General features: G+C 58.1%; 1 protein-coding gene and 1 long non-coding RNA gene across 2 annotated transcripts; both read left to right on the top strand.

The window, feature by feature from the left end:
• Positions 1-1,256: 1,256 nt before the first annotated feature.
• Positions 1,257-5,692, top strand: LOC308625276. Its single transcript, XR_014017074.1, has 3 exons — positions 1,257-1,374; positions 2,991-4,625; positions 5,474-5,692. It is a non-coding gene; the product is annotated as an uncharacterized lncRNA (long non-coding RNA).
• Positions 5,693-6,493: 801 nt separating this feature from the next.
• On the top strand, positions 6,494-10,056 carry NICOL1 (NELL2 interacting cell ontogeny regulator 1). Its single transcript, XM_081249270.1, has 5 exons — positions 6,494-7,173; positions 7,705-8,269; positions 8,550-8,714; positions 8,914-9,002; positions 9,943-10,056. Exons 2-5 carry the CDS (start codon positions 8,197-8,199, stop codon positions 10,006-10,008), a joined length of 393 nt encoding a protein of 130 aa, XP_081105396.1. The 5' UTR covers positions 6,494-7,173; positions 7,705-8,196; the 3' UTR covers positions 10,009-10,056.
• The last annotated feature ends 5,552 nt before the right edge of the window (positions 10,057-15,608 follow it).

Genomic DNA, 15,608 nt, shown 5'->3' with positions numbered 1-15,608 from the left:
CACACAGTGGAACACTGCTCACCAATAAAAAGAACGCACTATTGATGCACCCAATGACATAGACAAATCTCAAAATAATTTTACTAATTTAAGGAAGACAGACAAAAAGTAGAATATATTGTATGATTCCACTTACATAAAATTGTAGAAAATGCAAACTAGCATTTTGGTTATCTTGAGGGGAGGTGCCAGTGAGAGGCAGGAGGGGAGATTGCAAAGAGAGATGAGGGTGTTTGGGTGGCAGTGGGTATGTTCCTTATCTTCATGGTGGTAATGGCATCACAGGTGCATGCTGACCTTCAAAATGAAACAGTTTTACCAGCAAAAATGGGTTTACTCGGGAATAGCAGAGAATTGCGACTTGGGACAAGCATGCTACACAAAGGCCAAAGGCAAGCCTAACAAAGGAGAGGAACATTATTTCACAGAGAAAAAGGAGGAAGTTGGGAGGGGTTGTTTTGAACCAAAGTCCATTGGAGAAAAGTGAGAGTTCAGAGTGGTGATGGATTCTGGCTGAGTTTCTGGGGAAGTAGATTTCTTGTAGGAGATGCCCTGTACATCTTTTCCTGTGGAGACCTGTAATTGATGATTCTTCCTGTGACCAACTTTGAGTGGTACTGCATGAGAGCTCCCCCTTCTGGCCTCCTGACTCCATTTCAGTGAGGTTTCCCTTTATTAATATTCACATGTATACATCAAAATCGATCTAATTGTGTATTGCATGTCAATCACACCTGAATGAACCTGTAAAAGGGTGACAAAATATATTTAATAATACTTACACCCTCCTACCAGAAATACAGACCCTTTGGGTATTTTATCCAGAGCACTTTAACTCTATTAACCTCTTCCTGATTTATATGTTGCCACATATTTTAATTCTATCCTTTTATTGTTGTTTAGTGGAGTCATGGCTTCTTTATACTGTATTTACCCCCAGATTTTCCTCTTACTTTGCCCCCCAGTTAGTTCCAGATCTTCTATCTAGGAGCTCTTTATCTCAGCCTGAGCTACATCCTTTAGAATTTCCTTCCTAAGGACATTCTGTCTCTGAGTAAACGTGTGTTTATTTTGTCTCATTCTTTGTTTAAAAATATAAGTAATCTTTTTTTAGTAAATACATACAGAAATGTGCAGAAATCATAAATATACAGTTGAACTTCCACAAAGTAAACACACTGTGTCTCCAACATCTGAGTCAAGAACCAGAGCATCACCCACGCCTTGGAGTCACCCCTGCACCCCTCCCAGTATAATCCTTTTAACATGCTGCTGCTCAGTTTGCTTGTATTTTGTTGAGGATTTTTGCATCGATGTTCGTGAGGACTGTTGGTCTTCAGTTTTCTTCTAGTGCTTCTCCGGCCTTGGTATCAGGTAATGTTGGCTTTACGGAATGAGTCAGGAAATATTTCATACTCTTCAATTTTTTTGGAAAAGTTTGAGAAGGATTGGATTAATACTTCTTTAAGTGTTTGCTAGAATTCACCAGTGAAGCCATCAGATCCAGGGCTTTTCTTTGTTAGGAGATTTTTGACTATTGATTCAATCTCCTCACGAGTTATGGGTCTATTCGGAATTCCTATTTCCTCATGATTTCGTCTTAGTAGGTTTTGTGCTTCTAGGAATTTGTCCATTTCCTCTAGGTTATCCAATTTGTTTGTGTACAATTGTTCACTCTCTTGTAATCCTTTTTATTTCTGTTGAATTGGTAGTGATGCCTCCACTTTCATGTCTGATTTTAGTAAATTGAGTCTTCTCTCTCGGTCTTCCACTTTTCCTTCTGTTATTGATTTCCAGCATCATCCTGTTGTGGTCAGAGAATGTACTTTTTATGGTATCTAGCTTTTAAAATCTATTGATGGGAAGTCCCTGGTGGTCTAACGGTTGGGATTCTGTGCTCTCGCTGCCGAGGGCTCGGGTTCAATATCTGGTCAGGGAACTAAAATCCCGCAGGCCACACTGCGCGGCCAAAAGAAAAAAAAACTATTGAGACTTAGTGACTTAATATATGATCTCTCCTGGAAAGCGTCCCATGTGCACCTGAGAAGGATGTGTGTACAGTTGTCACTGCGTGGAGTGTCCTGGGCACGACTGTTATATCTGGTTGGTTTACTGTGTTGCTTAGGTCCTCTGTTTCCTTACTTATCTTCTGTCTGGTTGTTCTATCCAATATTATGAGTGGGGTATTGAAGTCTCCAGTTGTTATTGTAGAACTGTCTGTTTCTCTCTTTAATTCCATTAGTTTTTGCTTCATATATTTTCATGGTCTGTCATTAGGTTGTAAACATTTATATTTGTCATATCTTTTTGCCGTATCAAAACTTTTATTAGGGCCTCCCTGGTGGCGCAGTGGTTGAGAGTCCGCCTGCCGATGCAGGGGATACGGGTTCGTGCCCCGGTCCGGGAGGATCCCATATGCCGCGGAGCGGCTGGGCCCGTGAGCCATGGCCGCTGAGCCTGCGCATCCGGAGCCTGTGCTCCGCAAGGGGAGAGGCCACAACAGTGAGAGGCCCGCGTACCAAAAAAAAAAAAAAAAAAAAAAAAAAAAAACTTTTATTAACATGTAATGTCCTTCTTTGTCCCTTGTAAACTTTTTCAATTTGAAGTCTATTTTGCCTGATATTAGTTTAGTCACCCCTGCTCTCTTTTGGTTTTTATTTGCAGGGAATAACCTTTTTCATCCTTTCACCTTCAATCTATTTGTGTCTTTGGATTTAAAGCGAGCCTCTTGCAGACAGCATAGAGGGTAGATCATGTGTTTTTATCCATTCTGCTCGGGTTTTCCAAGGCTTAAGATGAGGATGCCTCCTGCTAGGGATCATTTGAATTTTCTTCTGCCACTTGCCACGAGAATCATGAGTCCAGAACCATTTCCAAATAATTTCCTTGTCTACACTTTCCTGGCATATCCCGGAGCATGGACTTTGCAGCTTCATGCTGGAGCCAGTTCTTGTGTTACAACCCTTCTTCCCTTCACCCTCAATATCAAGACAGCTCACTGCCAGGCCTGCAGGCCAGGAGAGGAGGCCTGGGCTTACTTCTGGTGTCCCTTCCCTGCTGAACGAGTGGTGTGTGTGCATCAGACTCACTCTGGACCTAAACCGCTAACGCTGGAGCCACGAAGCTCAGACTCTCATGCCTCTTCTCCCAGCTCTGTTTGCTGGCAGGGCCTGGGCAGAGTTAACCTGATGACCTCTGCCCCCTGAACCCACCCCCACCAGTCCCTCCCCACCTCCTCCGGGGTCATTGACAACTCCCCTGGGCTCCACCTCCCCATCTGGGTTTTCCCTTGGTGGGGGAGGTAAGTGGAAGGGGGAGGTGAGGGTTGGCGGGGAGAAGTGAGGGCAACCTGACTGCTGAGAGTTGGGGGCAGTGGGCAGATCTGCTCTGGACACAGGGGAGAGGGTCCCCGAGAGGCTGTCCTGGGCAGAGCCCACGGCAAGCACAAGCAGCCTCTTCCCAGTGCCTGAGGAGACGCCCCTGGACCCACACCTCTGCCCCACAGTGGTGGCGGCCAGGGAGAGTCTGGAGTGGATGAGGGCTCTGGGGCGTGAAAGGGATTCATGCCCAGAGCGTCCTGGCGTCACTGTGCAGGCCACGTTCATGCTGACATCTGTGCTTCTATCTCCAGATAGACAGCGGCTCGGAACCCAGGCCTCACAAGGCGTTCACCCTGCACCCTTTCACTTGCCCACCCCGAGGGCTTCTCCTTTCCCCAGCTGCCCACACGGCCCTCCTCCCACTTCCTGCCCCCTTTGTCCCATCCGGTCCAAGCCCTGGCCAAGCAGCTCCTCCCAGGCCTGGGCTGCACAGCCAGCACCTCTCTGCATGCGTAGACCCGTCTCCTGCTCACCTGGGCCTGTGCTCACGCAGTCACACTTCCTGTGCATCTTCTGAGCACCCGGTAGGGAGGGCCTGGCCTTCTGGCGAGAAGATACAGACGGGGGCCCCTCAACTGCTGCTCTGTCCACAGTTTGGGCCGGCTCATCCTTTGTGGGGTTGTCCTGCTTTGCAGGATGCTTAGCGGCACCCTTGGCATCTACCCAGTGGGTCCAGTAGCACCCCTCCTCCCAGCTGCGACCGTCCAAAATGCCTCCAGATACCAAGTACCCCTGAGGGCAAAACTGCCCCCCACCCCCCGAGAGCTCTGGATACAAGGAACGATCAACGTATTTAATAAAGTACATAGTGAGTCAGGTGAGAGTGTAAGGAAAAGGAAAAATGTAGGATGGGGTAAGAGGGACTGGAGAGGATGGGATGGTGTTATGGACTGTTCCCATCCCCCCCACACAATTAATGTGTCGAAGTCTTAATCCCCAGGGTGCCTGTATTTGGAGATGTAGCCCCTAAGGAAGAAAACAGGCTAAATGAGGTCAGAGGGGTGGGGCCCTGATCTGATAGGATTAGTGTCCTTTTAGGAAGAGACACCAGATGTTTGCTCCCTGGATGTCTCTCCTCTGTTTTCTCTCCCTCTACGAACACACAGGGAGAAGGCCAGGAAGAGAGTCAGAAACCAAACTGGTGAGAACCTTGATCTTGGACGTCCAGCCTCCAGGACTCTGAGGACGTTTAAGCCACCCAGTTTGTTTTTGTTACGGCAGCCTGAGCCCATTAAGCCATGTGGGGTAGGTTGCTATAGTACACAGGATGGGTGGGCTGGCTCTCATGGAGAAGGAAATACTTGAGCAGAGCCTCAAGGGAGAGAGGAAGAAGGCTGTGGCATCCTTGGAAACAGGTAGGCCCAGCTCGAGGAAAGGCCCTGGGGCAGGAGCAGCAGAGTGTCCCCAGCAGCCTGGCAAGGAGGTTATGTGGCTGGCATGGCGTGGGCAGGTAGGGGGTGGGAGGGAAGGTTGGCAGGCAGACAACCTCCCAGCCACGTCAGGGCTTGGACTGTCACTGGGGTGAGACAGGATCCGTGGAGGGCTGTGAGCAGAGAGGGGGCAGCATCTGATGATGATTTAAAAGGTCCCTCTGTCATAGCAGCACTATTCACAACAGCAAAAGCATGGAAGCACCCGCACGTGAATGGAAACAAAATGTGGTCCATACACACAGTGGAATATTATTCAGCCTTAAAAAGGAAGGGAATCTCGACACCTGTTAAAATGTGGGTGAAACTTGAGCACATTCTGCTCAGTGAAACAAGCCAGTCACAAAAGGACAAAATACTGTGCATTTCCACTTTTATGAGGTCCCTGGAGGAGTCAAATACACAGAGACAGAAAGTAGATGGTGGGTGCTAGGCACTGGGGGAGAGAGGAATTAGTGTTTAATGAGGACAGAGTTTCAGTCTAGGAAGACGAAAAAATTCTACTCATGGGTGGTGGTGATGGCTGCACAATATGGTGAATGTTGTGAACCGTACTTAATGCCACTGAACTGTACACCTAAAAATAGTTAAGATGGTAAATTTTATATTTATTTTACCACAATTTAAAAAAGAAAATAAGAAAGGTCTCTCTGGCTGTCTTAGGGCAACTGGACCACAAGGAGGTGAGCTACACAGAGATGGTGAGAGAGCTCAAGAGTCCAGGTGAAGGACTTCCCTGGTGGCACAGTGGTTAAGCATCCACCTGTCAATGCAGGGGACGCGGGTTCAAGCCCTGGTCGGGGAACTAAGATCCCACATGCCACAGGGCAACTAAGCCCGTGGGGCAACTGAAGAGCCCGCGTGCCACAACTAAAGAGCCTGCATGCCGCGATGAAGATCCCGCTTGCTGCAACTAAGACCTGACGCAGCCATAAATAAATAAATAAATATCTAGATAGATAGATAGATAGATAGATTGATAGTCCAGGTGAGGGGCAGTGTGGACCAGAGGCCTGGAGCCTGGCTCAGAGGATGATTCTGGTGGCTCTGAGAGTGGAGTGCACAGGATTTTTAAAAGGATTGCTGTGGGTTTGGTCTGAGCATCTGCCAGGATGGACTGCCCTCACCAGAGATGGGGAAGGCTGTGGGCAGTTGTTGGGTTTTATTCTGGGGGAAAGAGGGACAGCAGATGGAGGGTGAAGTCAGGACATCAGATTTGGACATGCTGACCTTGAGAAGTCTATTCTCCAAGTGGAGGTGTCCAGGGCAGCTGGATGGGACACCTGGAACTTCATGGCTGGTTTTTACAGCTGCGATTGGACAAGGTCACAAAGGACATGGCCCTGAGGACGGGGCATGAAGAGGTGGGGAGCGAAGATGGAGCAAGGAGGGGAGGGGCCATGGGGCCACTGATGGCCAGTGGGGAGGCCTGAGGACTGGTCCTTGGATGCTTTAGGTGGGTCAGGGCAGTGCCGGGACGCTAGCTGGACAGGTGTGCGCTCAAGAGAGAAGGGGAGAAACTGGACAGCCAGGAGAGGTGATGGGGGTGGGGCGAGGGGCTTACGAAGTTTGTCTTATTTGGATATGAAAGAAATCACAGCCTGCTGGCTGAAAAGCCAGTGGGGAAGGAAAATCCGTACCCCTGGGGAGGGGAGAGGGAGGAGGAAGCAGGCTAGGGTGAGGGAACAACGGCGCTGGCAGGGGTGGCGGGGTGGGGGTGCGGAGAAGAAGTGTGTGGCCAGGCACTCAGGACCCGGGCAGCCCTGCGGTTCCGCCCGGCGGACCGGTGGCGCGGTCCCCTCGGTAGAGAAGCACAGTTGCGGGGAGGTTGCGGCCAGGGGCTCGAGGGTGTGCGGGGCAGGGATGGTCTGGCTGGGCCGCGCCGGGGAAGCGGGAGAAGGGACACTTTGATGGATCCACGCGTCCGCAGCTGTGCCTTCCACCGCACCGCCGCCGAGGTCTCCCTGAGCCTTGCCCGTGCGCGCGCAGGGACAGCGGGGCAGGAGCCGGCGCGCGATCCGGAGGCAGCGGGACGGGACGACAGGTAGAAAAAGCCCGTGCCGTGTGGCGCCCTCCGGCCACACGTCCCAACCCAGTGGCCCCGCGGGGCTGTTGCTCAGGCTGGCCGCCGCGCCCCGCCCCACTTGGTGGCTGTGACCTTGCGACCCGGGCACTGGGCTCCGGATAAAGGGCGCGGAAATGCGCACGTCCGGGAATGCCTCCCGCTGGCCCCCCATCCCCTGCGCCGGGCCGGCCCGCGTTTCCGGAGGCCCCCAGCCCAGGCCCGGGCTGCAGCGCGAGCCTGACCCTGAGCCCGACGGGGAGGAGAGAGTGGCGCTCGCGAGCACTGCCCCCTCCCCTAGGTCAGCAAACCCTCGTCCGGTCGGGGCCTTGGTCATCCCATCCCGTGCCGGGGCAACAGCTGACCCAAGGCCCGGGGGTGGGGCAGAGGGCATCTGGCCCGGCGCTGCCCACCAGGAAGGGGGCCGGGCGCTGCCCCGCACAGCGCGGGCTCCGGCGGGGACGCGGGACTGGGCGCACTCTCCAGAGGTCGCGGCCTCTGCATCAGTGCTGCGCCTCGTAGAGACCAAGTAGACGCCAAGTGGAGACCTTCCCTCTCAGAGGGACCGGGTCTCCCCCGCACGCGTGGGCCTGGCGGGGACCTGAAACCTGCGCGCATCGGGGCGCCCGCGGGGGCCACACTCGGCTCTTTACTTCCAACAACCTTGTGTGGTCACGAGGGAGCAAAGGGCACAGAGAGGCCAAGTGACCCCTCCGAGGTCATGCAGCGGGGGTGGGGGTGTGTGGCAAATAGGTGTCAGGGCGCGGAGTGGAGGAGGGGGAACCCGGCAGGCCGATGGGCTTCTCACCCATCCCTCTCCCCTGAAGCGCAGGGGCAAGCCTGGGCCCGAGTCAGGAGCGGAGAGAGCGGATCCCCCACCGGCCCACGGGCCTGGGTCGCTCCTGGCCCCGATCTCCCCCGAGGAATCCGAGCCGACTGGACACCCCTGGCCCGGGAGCAGAGGCCGCGCCTTTGCATTCACTGGCCCCTAGTCCCTGGCGTGCCTCGAGCCCCTCCCTCAGGATCGGCCCAGGGACACCCCAAACCCCGGGACCGCCGAGCTCCCGCGGCAGATTTCCCGCTTCCTTGGCTTAATTCCGGCCGGCAGTGGCTCTGGAGGTGTTATCCAGGCGCCGCCTCCTCCAAGCAGCCCTCCCCACTCCGTGGCCTGTGGGCCTGACGGTGCTCTAGGCGCAGATCCCGCCCGGGGCTGGGCACACGGAGCTCAGGAGCCACCTCGGTCCCTTTAAGCTAGCTGTTCGCGCAGTCCCGGGGTTTCCATGACGACGACGTCTGATAGGGGACCCGGGCGGGGTCGGGGAGCATGCGCGGTGCGCGCCGGACGCCGCAAGTCTTCCCGAGTCGCCGGCGCTGCTGTCGCGGCGTCCCCAACTGCGGTAAAGGCGGGGTGGGGGTTCGCTGGGCCGGGGTGGGGAGGAGGGAGAGGGAAGGGGTCGCTGGGCCCGGGGGGCGTGGCGGGGGTAGAGGGGCCGGGATGGGGAGCTGCGAGACCCGGCGGGCCGGGTGGGGGGTTCGCTCGTCCCGGGGGGCGGGCCCTGGAGGTGGGTTCGCTGGTCAGCGGAGGTCGGGGTGGGGTAGGGGGGCCGTGAGGCCGGGTTCCGGGGCGGGTGTTCGCTGGCCGGAGTTGCGGGCGCTGCTGACCCTCGGCTGCTGCAGGGCGCCCGAGCTCCCTCCGCTCGGCCATGGCCCCCTCGCCGCCGTGCAGGCCCCCTCGGTCGCCGCCGCCGCTGCCGCCGCTGCTGCTGCTGCTGCTGAGCGTCGCGCTGCTGGGCGCCCAGGCCCGCGCGGAACCCGCCGCCGGGAGCGCCGTCCCCGCGCAGAGTAGGTGACGCGCGCGTCTGCGGAGGGCTCCTCCATGGCCCTGAGCGCACCCGGGCGTGCGGGAGGGGCGTGGCTCGCCTTTGTTCCTAGGGTGGGCCCCGCGCCCCCTCGGGTGGGAGGTGGGGGGCGCACGGAGGCCGCTGCTCCGGTGGGTCCGGGCTGGGGGCGCGCCCCGCGTCCTGACCCGCGTCCCCCACAGGCCGCCCGTGCGTGGACTGCCACGCTTTCGAGTTCATGCAGCGCGCCCTGCAGGACCTGCGGAAGACGGCCTGCAGCCTGGACGCGCGGGTGAGCCTCCCGAGGAAAGGAGGGTGGGGAGGAGGAACGCCCCTCTCAAATAACCGCCACACTCTGTTTCTGGTCCCAGTGTGGGAAGGCGGGGGCAGTCCAGTTCCCCTCCTCCCCAGGGCCTCGCTGGCACTTTTCCCTGGGGTCGCCGGGAAGGACAGCCAATCCCAGTCCAGCCTGCCCCGGGTGGAATGCTGAGGCCCAGTGGGAGGGGAGAAACAGAGGCGGGGGAAGAGGTGGTCGGAAGGGGGTGCTTAGGGCTTGCTGGGCACGGAACGTTAGCTTGGGCGCAGTTGTCTGGGGGGTTCCTTGTCCCCGGCCTCACCTGGGGAGGGACGGGTGCGTGCACAGGGGCCAGGGGTCAGCCCCGTCAACCGACGGAGTTTCCATTTGTGACAGATATATACACTCCTTCTGAGAAAGGGAGAGCATTCCTAGAAGTAGAAAGAACGGGAGATCCCACCCTGCTCCCCTTTTCTGGCCAATTCCCAAGGGCCCGGCCTGAGACCTGTGGCGCCCCCTGGGGGCCAAGGGGCCTGAGTTTCATTGAGTCTGGAGCTGGGTTCCTGAGAGGAGCAGCCCCAGCTCACCCTGGGGGTCGGGGGAGGGATGAGAGGGGCCCCTGAGAGCCGGTGTAAGTGCTGAGCGGAAGCTGGGAAAAGTCCCGGTGTGGGGCTGAGGAGGGCAGAACTGGCCCAGGACTGCAGAGGCTCTGGGCCGGGAGGGGGGCGTCTGGAGGGCAGCAGAGGGTCCCCTGCCATCAAAGTCTGCAGAGCTGGAGCTGGGGGTGTCCTCACATAGTCCAGTTCAGGCTCTGAGAGTCTTGGGAATGGGTGGAGACAGAACTGCCAGTGGGTTTTGGGGGGAAGCCGGGAGCCCTCGGGAGCTGGGAGGCGGGGGGCAGCGGGCGGTGCCCTGATGGCCCCTTGTTGCTCTTCAGACGGAGACCCTCCTACTGCAGGCCGAGCGCCGGGCCCTGTGTGCCTGCTGGCCGGCTGGCCGCTGAGGACCCTCAGCCAGACTGCTTCCTCACCAATAAACACCTGGCCCGGCATGCCTGTGTCCTGTCTCCCTGCTCTGGCTACCATCGCCGCCTCCTGGAGTCCCCAGTTGGGACTCTCTCTGGGCCTAGGTTTCTGCAGCTGTTCCGTGAGGGCTGAAGCCCTCGGGACACCTGTCCCACACCAGTGCCAGAGTTGAGGGTATGCATGTCCGGCCACACTTGTGAACCTGTACCCACGGGCATGGTGGCCACGGCGAGTCTGCCTTCCAAGGACCTCTTTCCTTGCCTGCCTGCACTTATTTTGAGGTGGGGGGAGGGGGGCGGTGTAGAGGCGGCCTGGTCCCTAGAGCAGCCGCCCTGGCGCCAACCCTCCCAAGGCTCTTCTGTACCACAGTGAGGACGCCTGTGGTCAGGGTCTCCCTGGCAGTCCAGCTGGTGGACCCCACACGGCAAGGCCACTGTGACCAAGGAGCCTGAGGGTGTCGGGAGAGGGGTGATTGGGTGGCGGGGGAGGGCTCCTCTGGGAAGAGAGGGCTGGGCCCTCCCCCCAGCTTCCACCCTGCCTGCTGGGTCCCTCCTGCGCACCCCCACCCGGGCCCTGGGCACCAGGAGCTCCTGGCTCAGACACGCATCCACACACGTGTCCTCACAGCACCCGGTGGGAGGCCTCCCTCCCTCCCTCTGTTCATTCTGGGAATGTTTTTTAAAGTAAGAATTAATACCTTTTTTTCAAAGTAACGCATGCACGCTGTAAGAAACATCCAGGAACGCGGCAGGGCTGCGATTGGAAGTGACCACCATGGGACACTTGGCCTCTCAAGGGCTTTAGTTCCCTGGTTGTGGCCGCCTCAGTGCAACGTGCCCCCGCCCCGCTTCTGCTGTCTCAGGTGGGTGGAGCTGGACACTCCTGGTCCACTGCCTGGAGGACGGCACCAGTCCCCAGCCCAGCCTGGCCTGGCCTGTCTTTATGATCTGAATGCACGTATCTGTTCAGACCCTCTGCCCCAGGCCCTTCCCTGCCCCAACGGGCTTCCCAACCCTTGACCTTGACCTCTTCTGTCCTCGGTTCTCTTCCGCTGGAACCGCTCGGCGTGCAGGTGCCGATCCAGGTGTCAGGATCACAGTGAACAAACCAGATTCCTACCTTGGCCGTGGTGGGAGGCCGAGCTCTAGGTGTCTGGTGGCGAGGAAGCCTGTGAGCTTTACATCTGGCCAGAGAAAGCCCGCGCTGGGGGCTGCTGAAGCCGTGGCAGGCCTAGGGCCGGCCCTCAGGCCTGGCTGTGAGTGAGGTGCAGTGGCAGGGCTCAGGATCCACCTGTCCTGGGGCCCTGGAAAGGAGCGGAGCATAGCAGAGGCAGGTGCCTTCCCATCAGGGCACTGCCAGATGGTGCTCGTGTCCCATTGGTTGGCCTCTGTCATGTGGCCACTCCTGGCTGCCAGGCAGGCGGGATGCAGCCTGTGTTTGCTGGCCTGCAGCCAGATTCACAAACACAGAGGACCAGTGAGCACTTCTCAGTATGAAAAGTACAAGTACTTCTAGTATAAGTACTTTTTAGTATACGCATGTCCCATGCAATATGGGACGTACTTAAATTAAAAATTATTGGTTTATCCAAAATTGAAGCTTAACTGGGCATCGTGTATTTTGTGGGCAGCCATGAACCCTTGCTCGGATTGGGGTTCCTGTTACCGTAAATGATGGGGGCAGCCGAGGGTGGCTGTAGAAAGCCTCTTAGGGGAGCTGCCCTCTGGGAGGGAGTAGGGGCACAGCCCAGGCGGACGGGTGTGGAACCACAGGCAGAAGGGCCGGGGATGCTGCTGTGTAGGGTCTGCCCAGCAGAGTCAGGCAGGAGGGCAGTGGGCAGCGTGAGGGACAGAGCCTCCTCGGAGCCCTGGGGGGTCTGGGCAAGCCCACGTCTGTTGGAACGGGACGTTTCTGGCTGCTGGTTGAAGATGGACTCAGGGTCAGGGGCAGAATCAGGGTCCGTGGGGATGTGACACAGCCATCAGAGCTGAAGAGGGCCCGGGGCTGGGCGGTGGCAGCGGGAACAGCAGTGAGAGGAGGAGCTGGGCTCCAGGTGTATCTGAAAGTAGAGCCAGTGGGAACTGTGGGTGTGTTTTGAGAGAAAGGGATGAGGGTGTGAGGGGAAGAGGGATGGAGTTAGCAGAGAGGTCCAGGAGGCTACCGGACAGACACACCTGGGAAAGGGGCTGGAGAGAGAAGGCTGGGACACAAGTACTGGTTGAGAGCCCTGCGGTGAGTGTGGACAGAGGAGCGATGTGTTGAGGGGGCAGGGGGAAGAGAGACCCCCGAGGAGATAGGCTCGCATGAGACAGGAAGAGAACTGAGACTGGCTAGGGCTTAGGAAAGAAGTCAGCGTGTCTCATGCTCCTGAGGTCAAGCAAGGCCCAAGGCTGGACCCCTGGATTGGGCAGCCCTGGTCATCGTCAACCTTGACAAGAACGGTCGGTTGGGGGCGGGGAAGGCCTGAAGGGGGTTGTCACTAGAGAAGTAGATAGGAGAGTCAGCACAGATGACTCTGGCAAAGAGTTTAGCCTTGTGTGTGGTCAAGGCCCATGGCATTCAGGTTCTGTCCTGGAGCTGTCGTACTGCTTTCTGGCTGATTGGATCAAGAGCATCTTTCATGCTGGGAATGCATTATCCTTGGGACAGCGTTTGTTTTCCCTAGAGACTGTGTTTGCTTTATTGTTCCCCTTGTCTGCTTTTATCACGTTCTGACATTTTCTGGCAGTCAAGTCATTCCCGTTACGTCCCCTCCCTGGCCCATGCCCTCCTGCTCCTCGCCAGCTGGGCATTCCCACTGCCCACCTTGCACTCTTCTAGTTTGGAGCCACTGTTTCCTAGATTCCATGCCATCTTCTCCCTGTGGCATCCCTTCAGGTAGCTTCCTAGAAAAGTGTGGTAAGTAAACTTTCTGAGCTGGCCTGTCTGAAAGTACGTTATCTTCTGCTGGCACGTTCAGCTCATAGCCCCTGCCACCCCAGGGCCTTTGTACATGCTGTCCCCTCTCCATGGGGTTCCCCCCTTGGCCTCCACCACCCACCTCACTCTTTAGCCCCTTATCCCAACTTATTTTTCTTTGTCCCAAAGGGATACTGGAGTGTTGATCTCTGTTACTGGCTTATTTCCTGCCCCACCCCACCCCCTGGCTTGTAAAGTGCCAGGAGAACGAGCTTTGTTCTTTTCAGGGCCCAATAGAGGGTAGGCACTCACCCAACCTGTGTTGAAGGGAAGGATGGGGGATGGGTCATAGACTCCTGGTGAGGAGGTGAGCAGCTTGGGTCCAGCGGCCGGCAGCTGCCCACAGCAGGTGGGTCTTGGGAGCCTCGCTTCTTTCCTGCCTTCAGGAGGCTCTCAGAACTTCAGGTCCACTCCAGGTGCTGCACAGGTTCTAATCAGGAGTTTTTGTCCTTCGGTTGGGGAAATAGTATTGATAATAACCTTTATTTTCTTATTTCCTCCCCTTCATGTTCTCTTAGAGGAGCTCCTGTTAGCTGCCTCTGATCTGGCCCTGATTCTTTTTCCTTCCCATTCTCTGGCCTTCTGGCCACTCCCTCCTGTACTCCCACCGCCTCTGCCGTCCTTCCCAGTCTCTCCTCAGGCCCCCCTTGACCTGTGACCCCAGAGGCCCTTTCTGCCTGCGGGTCCCTTTCTTCATCTGGGGTGGAGGGCTCTTTTGCTAAATGAACCGGCCTGTGTAGGGCACCCTCCCCACTCTGGCCTCTGGGATCTGGGGGCGGTGGTCTCGCTGCTGCGCGAAGGACCCCTGCCACCCCTGTCAGGGACCTGCGGGGCTCTGGCAGTGGTATCAGGCCAGGGAATCTCGGGGTGGTGGGGGCAGCCAAAGCGAGAGGAGTGGGCGGAATTCGGCGGGGCAGGGCGGGGTGGGCACCCCGGCACTGGGAGGACAGACCAGACCCCTGACTTCGCCCCCCAGGTTCTCTGTAAAATGGGCTCCTGATGGCAGCACAGGGCGTGCTTCCCGGCGCTCCCACTCTGCCTGGGTCCCTGAGCACGTGATGCTGCGAGGGGCAGTCCCCTTCCTGGCCTCTAGGTGACTGCAGCCACCTCCCTGGGCCCCAAACTGAGGCTCATCGGCGGGGCTTGGGGCCACCCTGTTGCCTGCACCTCTTCCCACTCAGGCCGCCCCCAACTCACAGCCCCTTAAAGTCCAGAACCAAGAGCTCCAAGAGCCCCCAGGTGGCCATCCCTGGGGCCCAGCCCTGGCCCTTCGAAGCTGAGTCTGGCTCCTCCTCCCCACCTGGTCCTGGCATTCTCCAGGACCCTCTGGACCAGGGGCTGGACCACTGCCTCGAGGCCTCGGGGGCTCTCAGGGACTTCTGGGGGCTGCAGGGTGAGGTCAGACCACCTGGACGGGAGGGCGCCCCACAAGGTCAGGCTGAGTGGGACCCCAAGCCGCTCGCTCCGTCTTTGGGCCTGGCTGTTGGGGGTGGAGGAGGGGCAGCCTCCCACTCAGGGCTGGAGATTAGATGGGGTGGGTAATAGCCAGCAGAGGCTGTGGCCCTGTAGGGACTGGGCCACTCTGCTCTGAGGGACCCCTTCACACCTGGATCTGGGGTCAGGATGCTGCCCAAGAGCTCCTGGACAGTGGGCCTGGTTCTCTTCCCTCCTGGCCCGCATCAGGGAGCATAAGAGTGTCCTCCTGACCCCTGGTCTGGCACTCGAGCTCAGCCTCGCCTTCTTGGAAGCCCCTTGACCCCTCCAGGCCACCAGTTGCCATCACCGCCCCTCCACCCCCCCCCCACGGCTTCTGGGTGTTTCCTTCTTGGACCCCTTGCATGCTGTCCTCTCCGATCGAACATGCTTCCTGCCATCCAGCTGGCCATCCTCAGGACGCCTCAGAGCCTAGTCCCGCTGTGTCTGGTCAGTGTCACTCGGCCCCCAGGCAGCACGTGGAGGGGTTTCTGAATGGATGGATGAGTGCCTTTGAGATTTTCTGTGATCCCCCTTGGCTCTCCTGGAAGGTCACAATCTGGGCCCAGACAAATCCTGGCATCTCCGAAGCACAGCGTGGGGGTGACTTCCCAGCTGGCTGGCCCTCCCCCTACGACTTAGCGCTAGGGTCCGGCCTGTGGCCCAGATCAGCTCCTGGGTCCGGGATCCTCCCTCTTCTCACTCTGCCTGGGTCCCTCAGCGCGACGCCGCGAGGGGTAGTCCCTTTCCTGTCCTCTAGGTGACCATAGCTGCCTTGCTGGGCCCCAACGGGGGCTGAGGGTCCTCAGGCCTGGACCCCTAAGCCTCATCTCCACCTGCGCGGGTATGAACTCAGCTCCAGGCTGCCCTGTGGGGGTCACCTGCGGAGAACTGGGGCGACGCGGGGAAGGGGATTCTGAGATGCAGGGGGCTGGGTTCGTAAAGTGCTGGGGGCGGGCCTGGGACTACCTGTCCTCCCACTTCCACCTTCCCCCTTGCCCCCGGCCCGCAGCTTCAGCGGGTAGGGCTCGCAGGGACCCGGAGCACGCGCCGAGAGCCCCCCCCTGCACCTGCACCGAGATCGTGGGGCGCATGCGCGGACCAAGGAGGGCGGGGGCCGAGCCGGGATGGGTCCTGTGGGTCCCAC

The sequence above is a fragment of the Mesoplodon bidens genome (assembly GCF_964165515.1).
Source record: "Mesoplodon bidens genome assembly, chromosome: 1".
Classification (NCBI taxonomy): Eukaryota; Metazoa; Chordata; class Mammalia; order Artiodactyla; family Ziphiidae; genus Mesoplodon; species Mesoplodon bidens.
The sequence above is the reverse complement of the archived record's forward strand: the minus strand, read 5'-3'. Positions and strand labels throughout refer to the sequence as shown.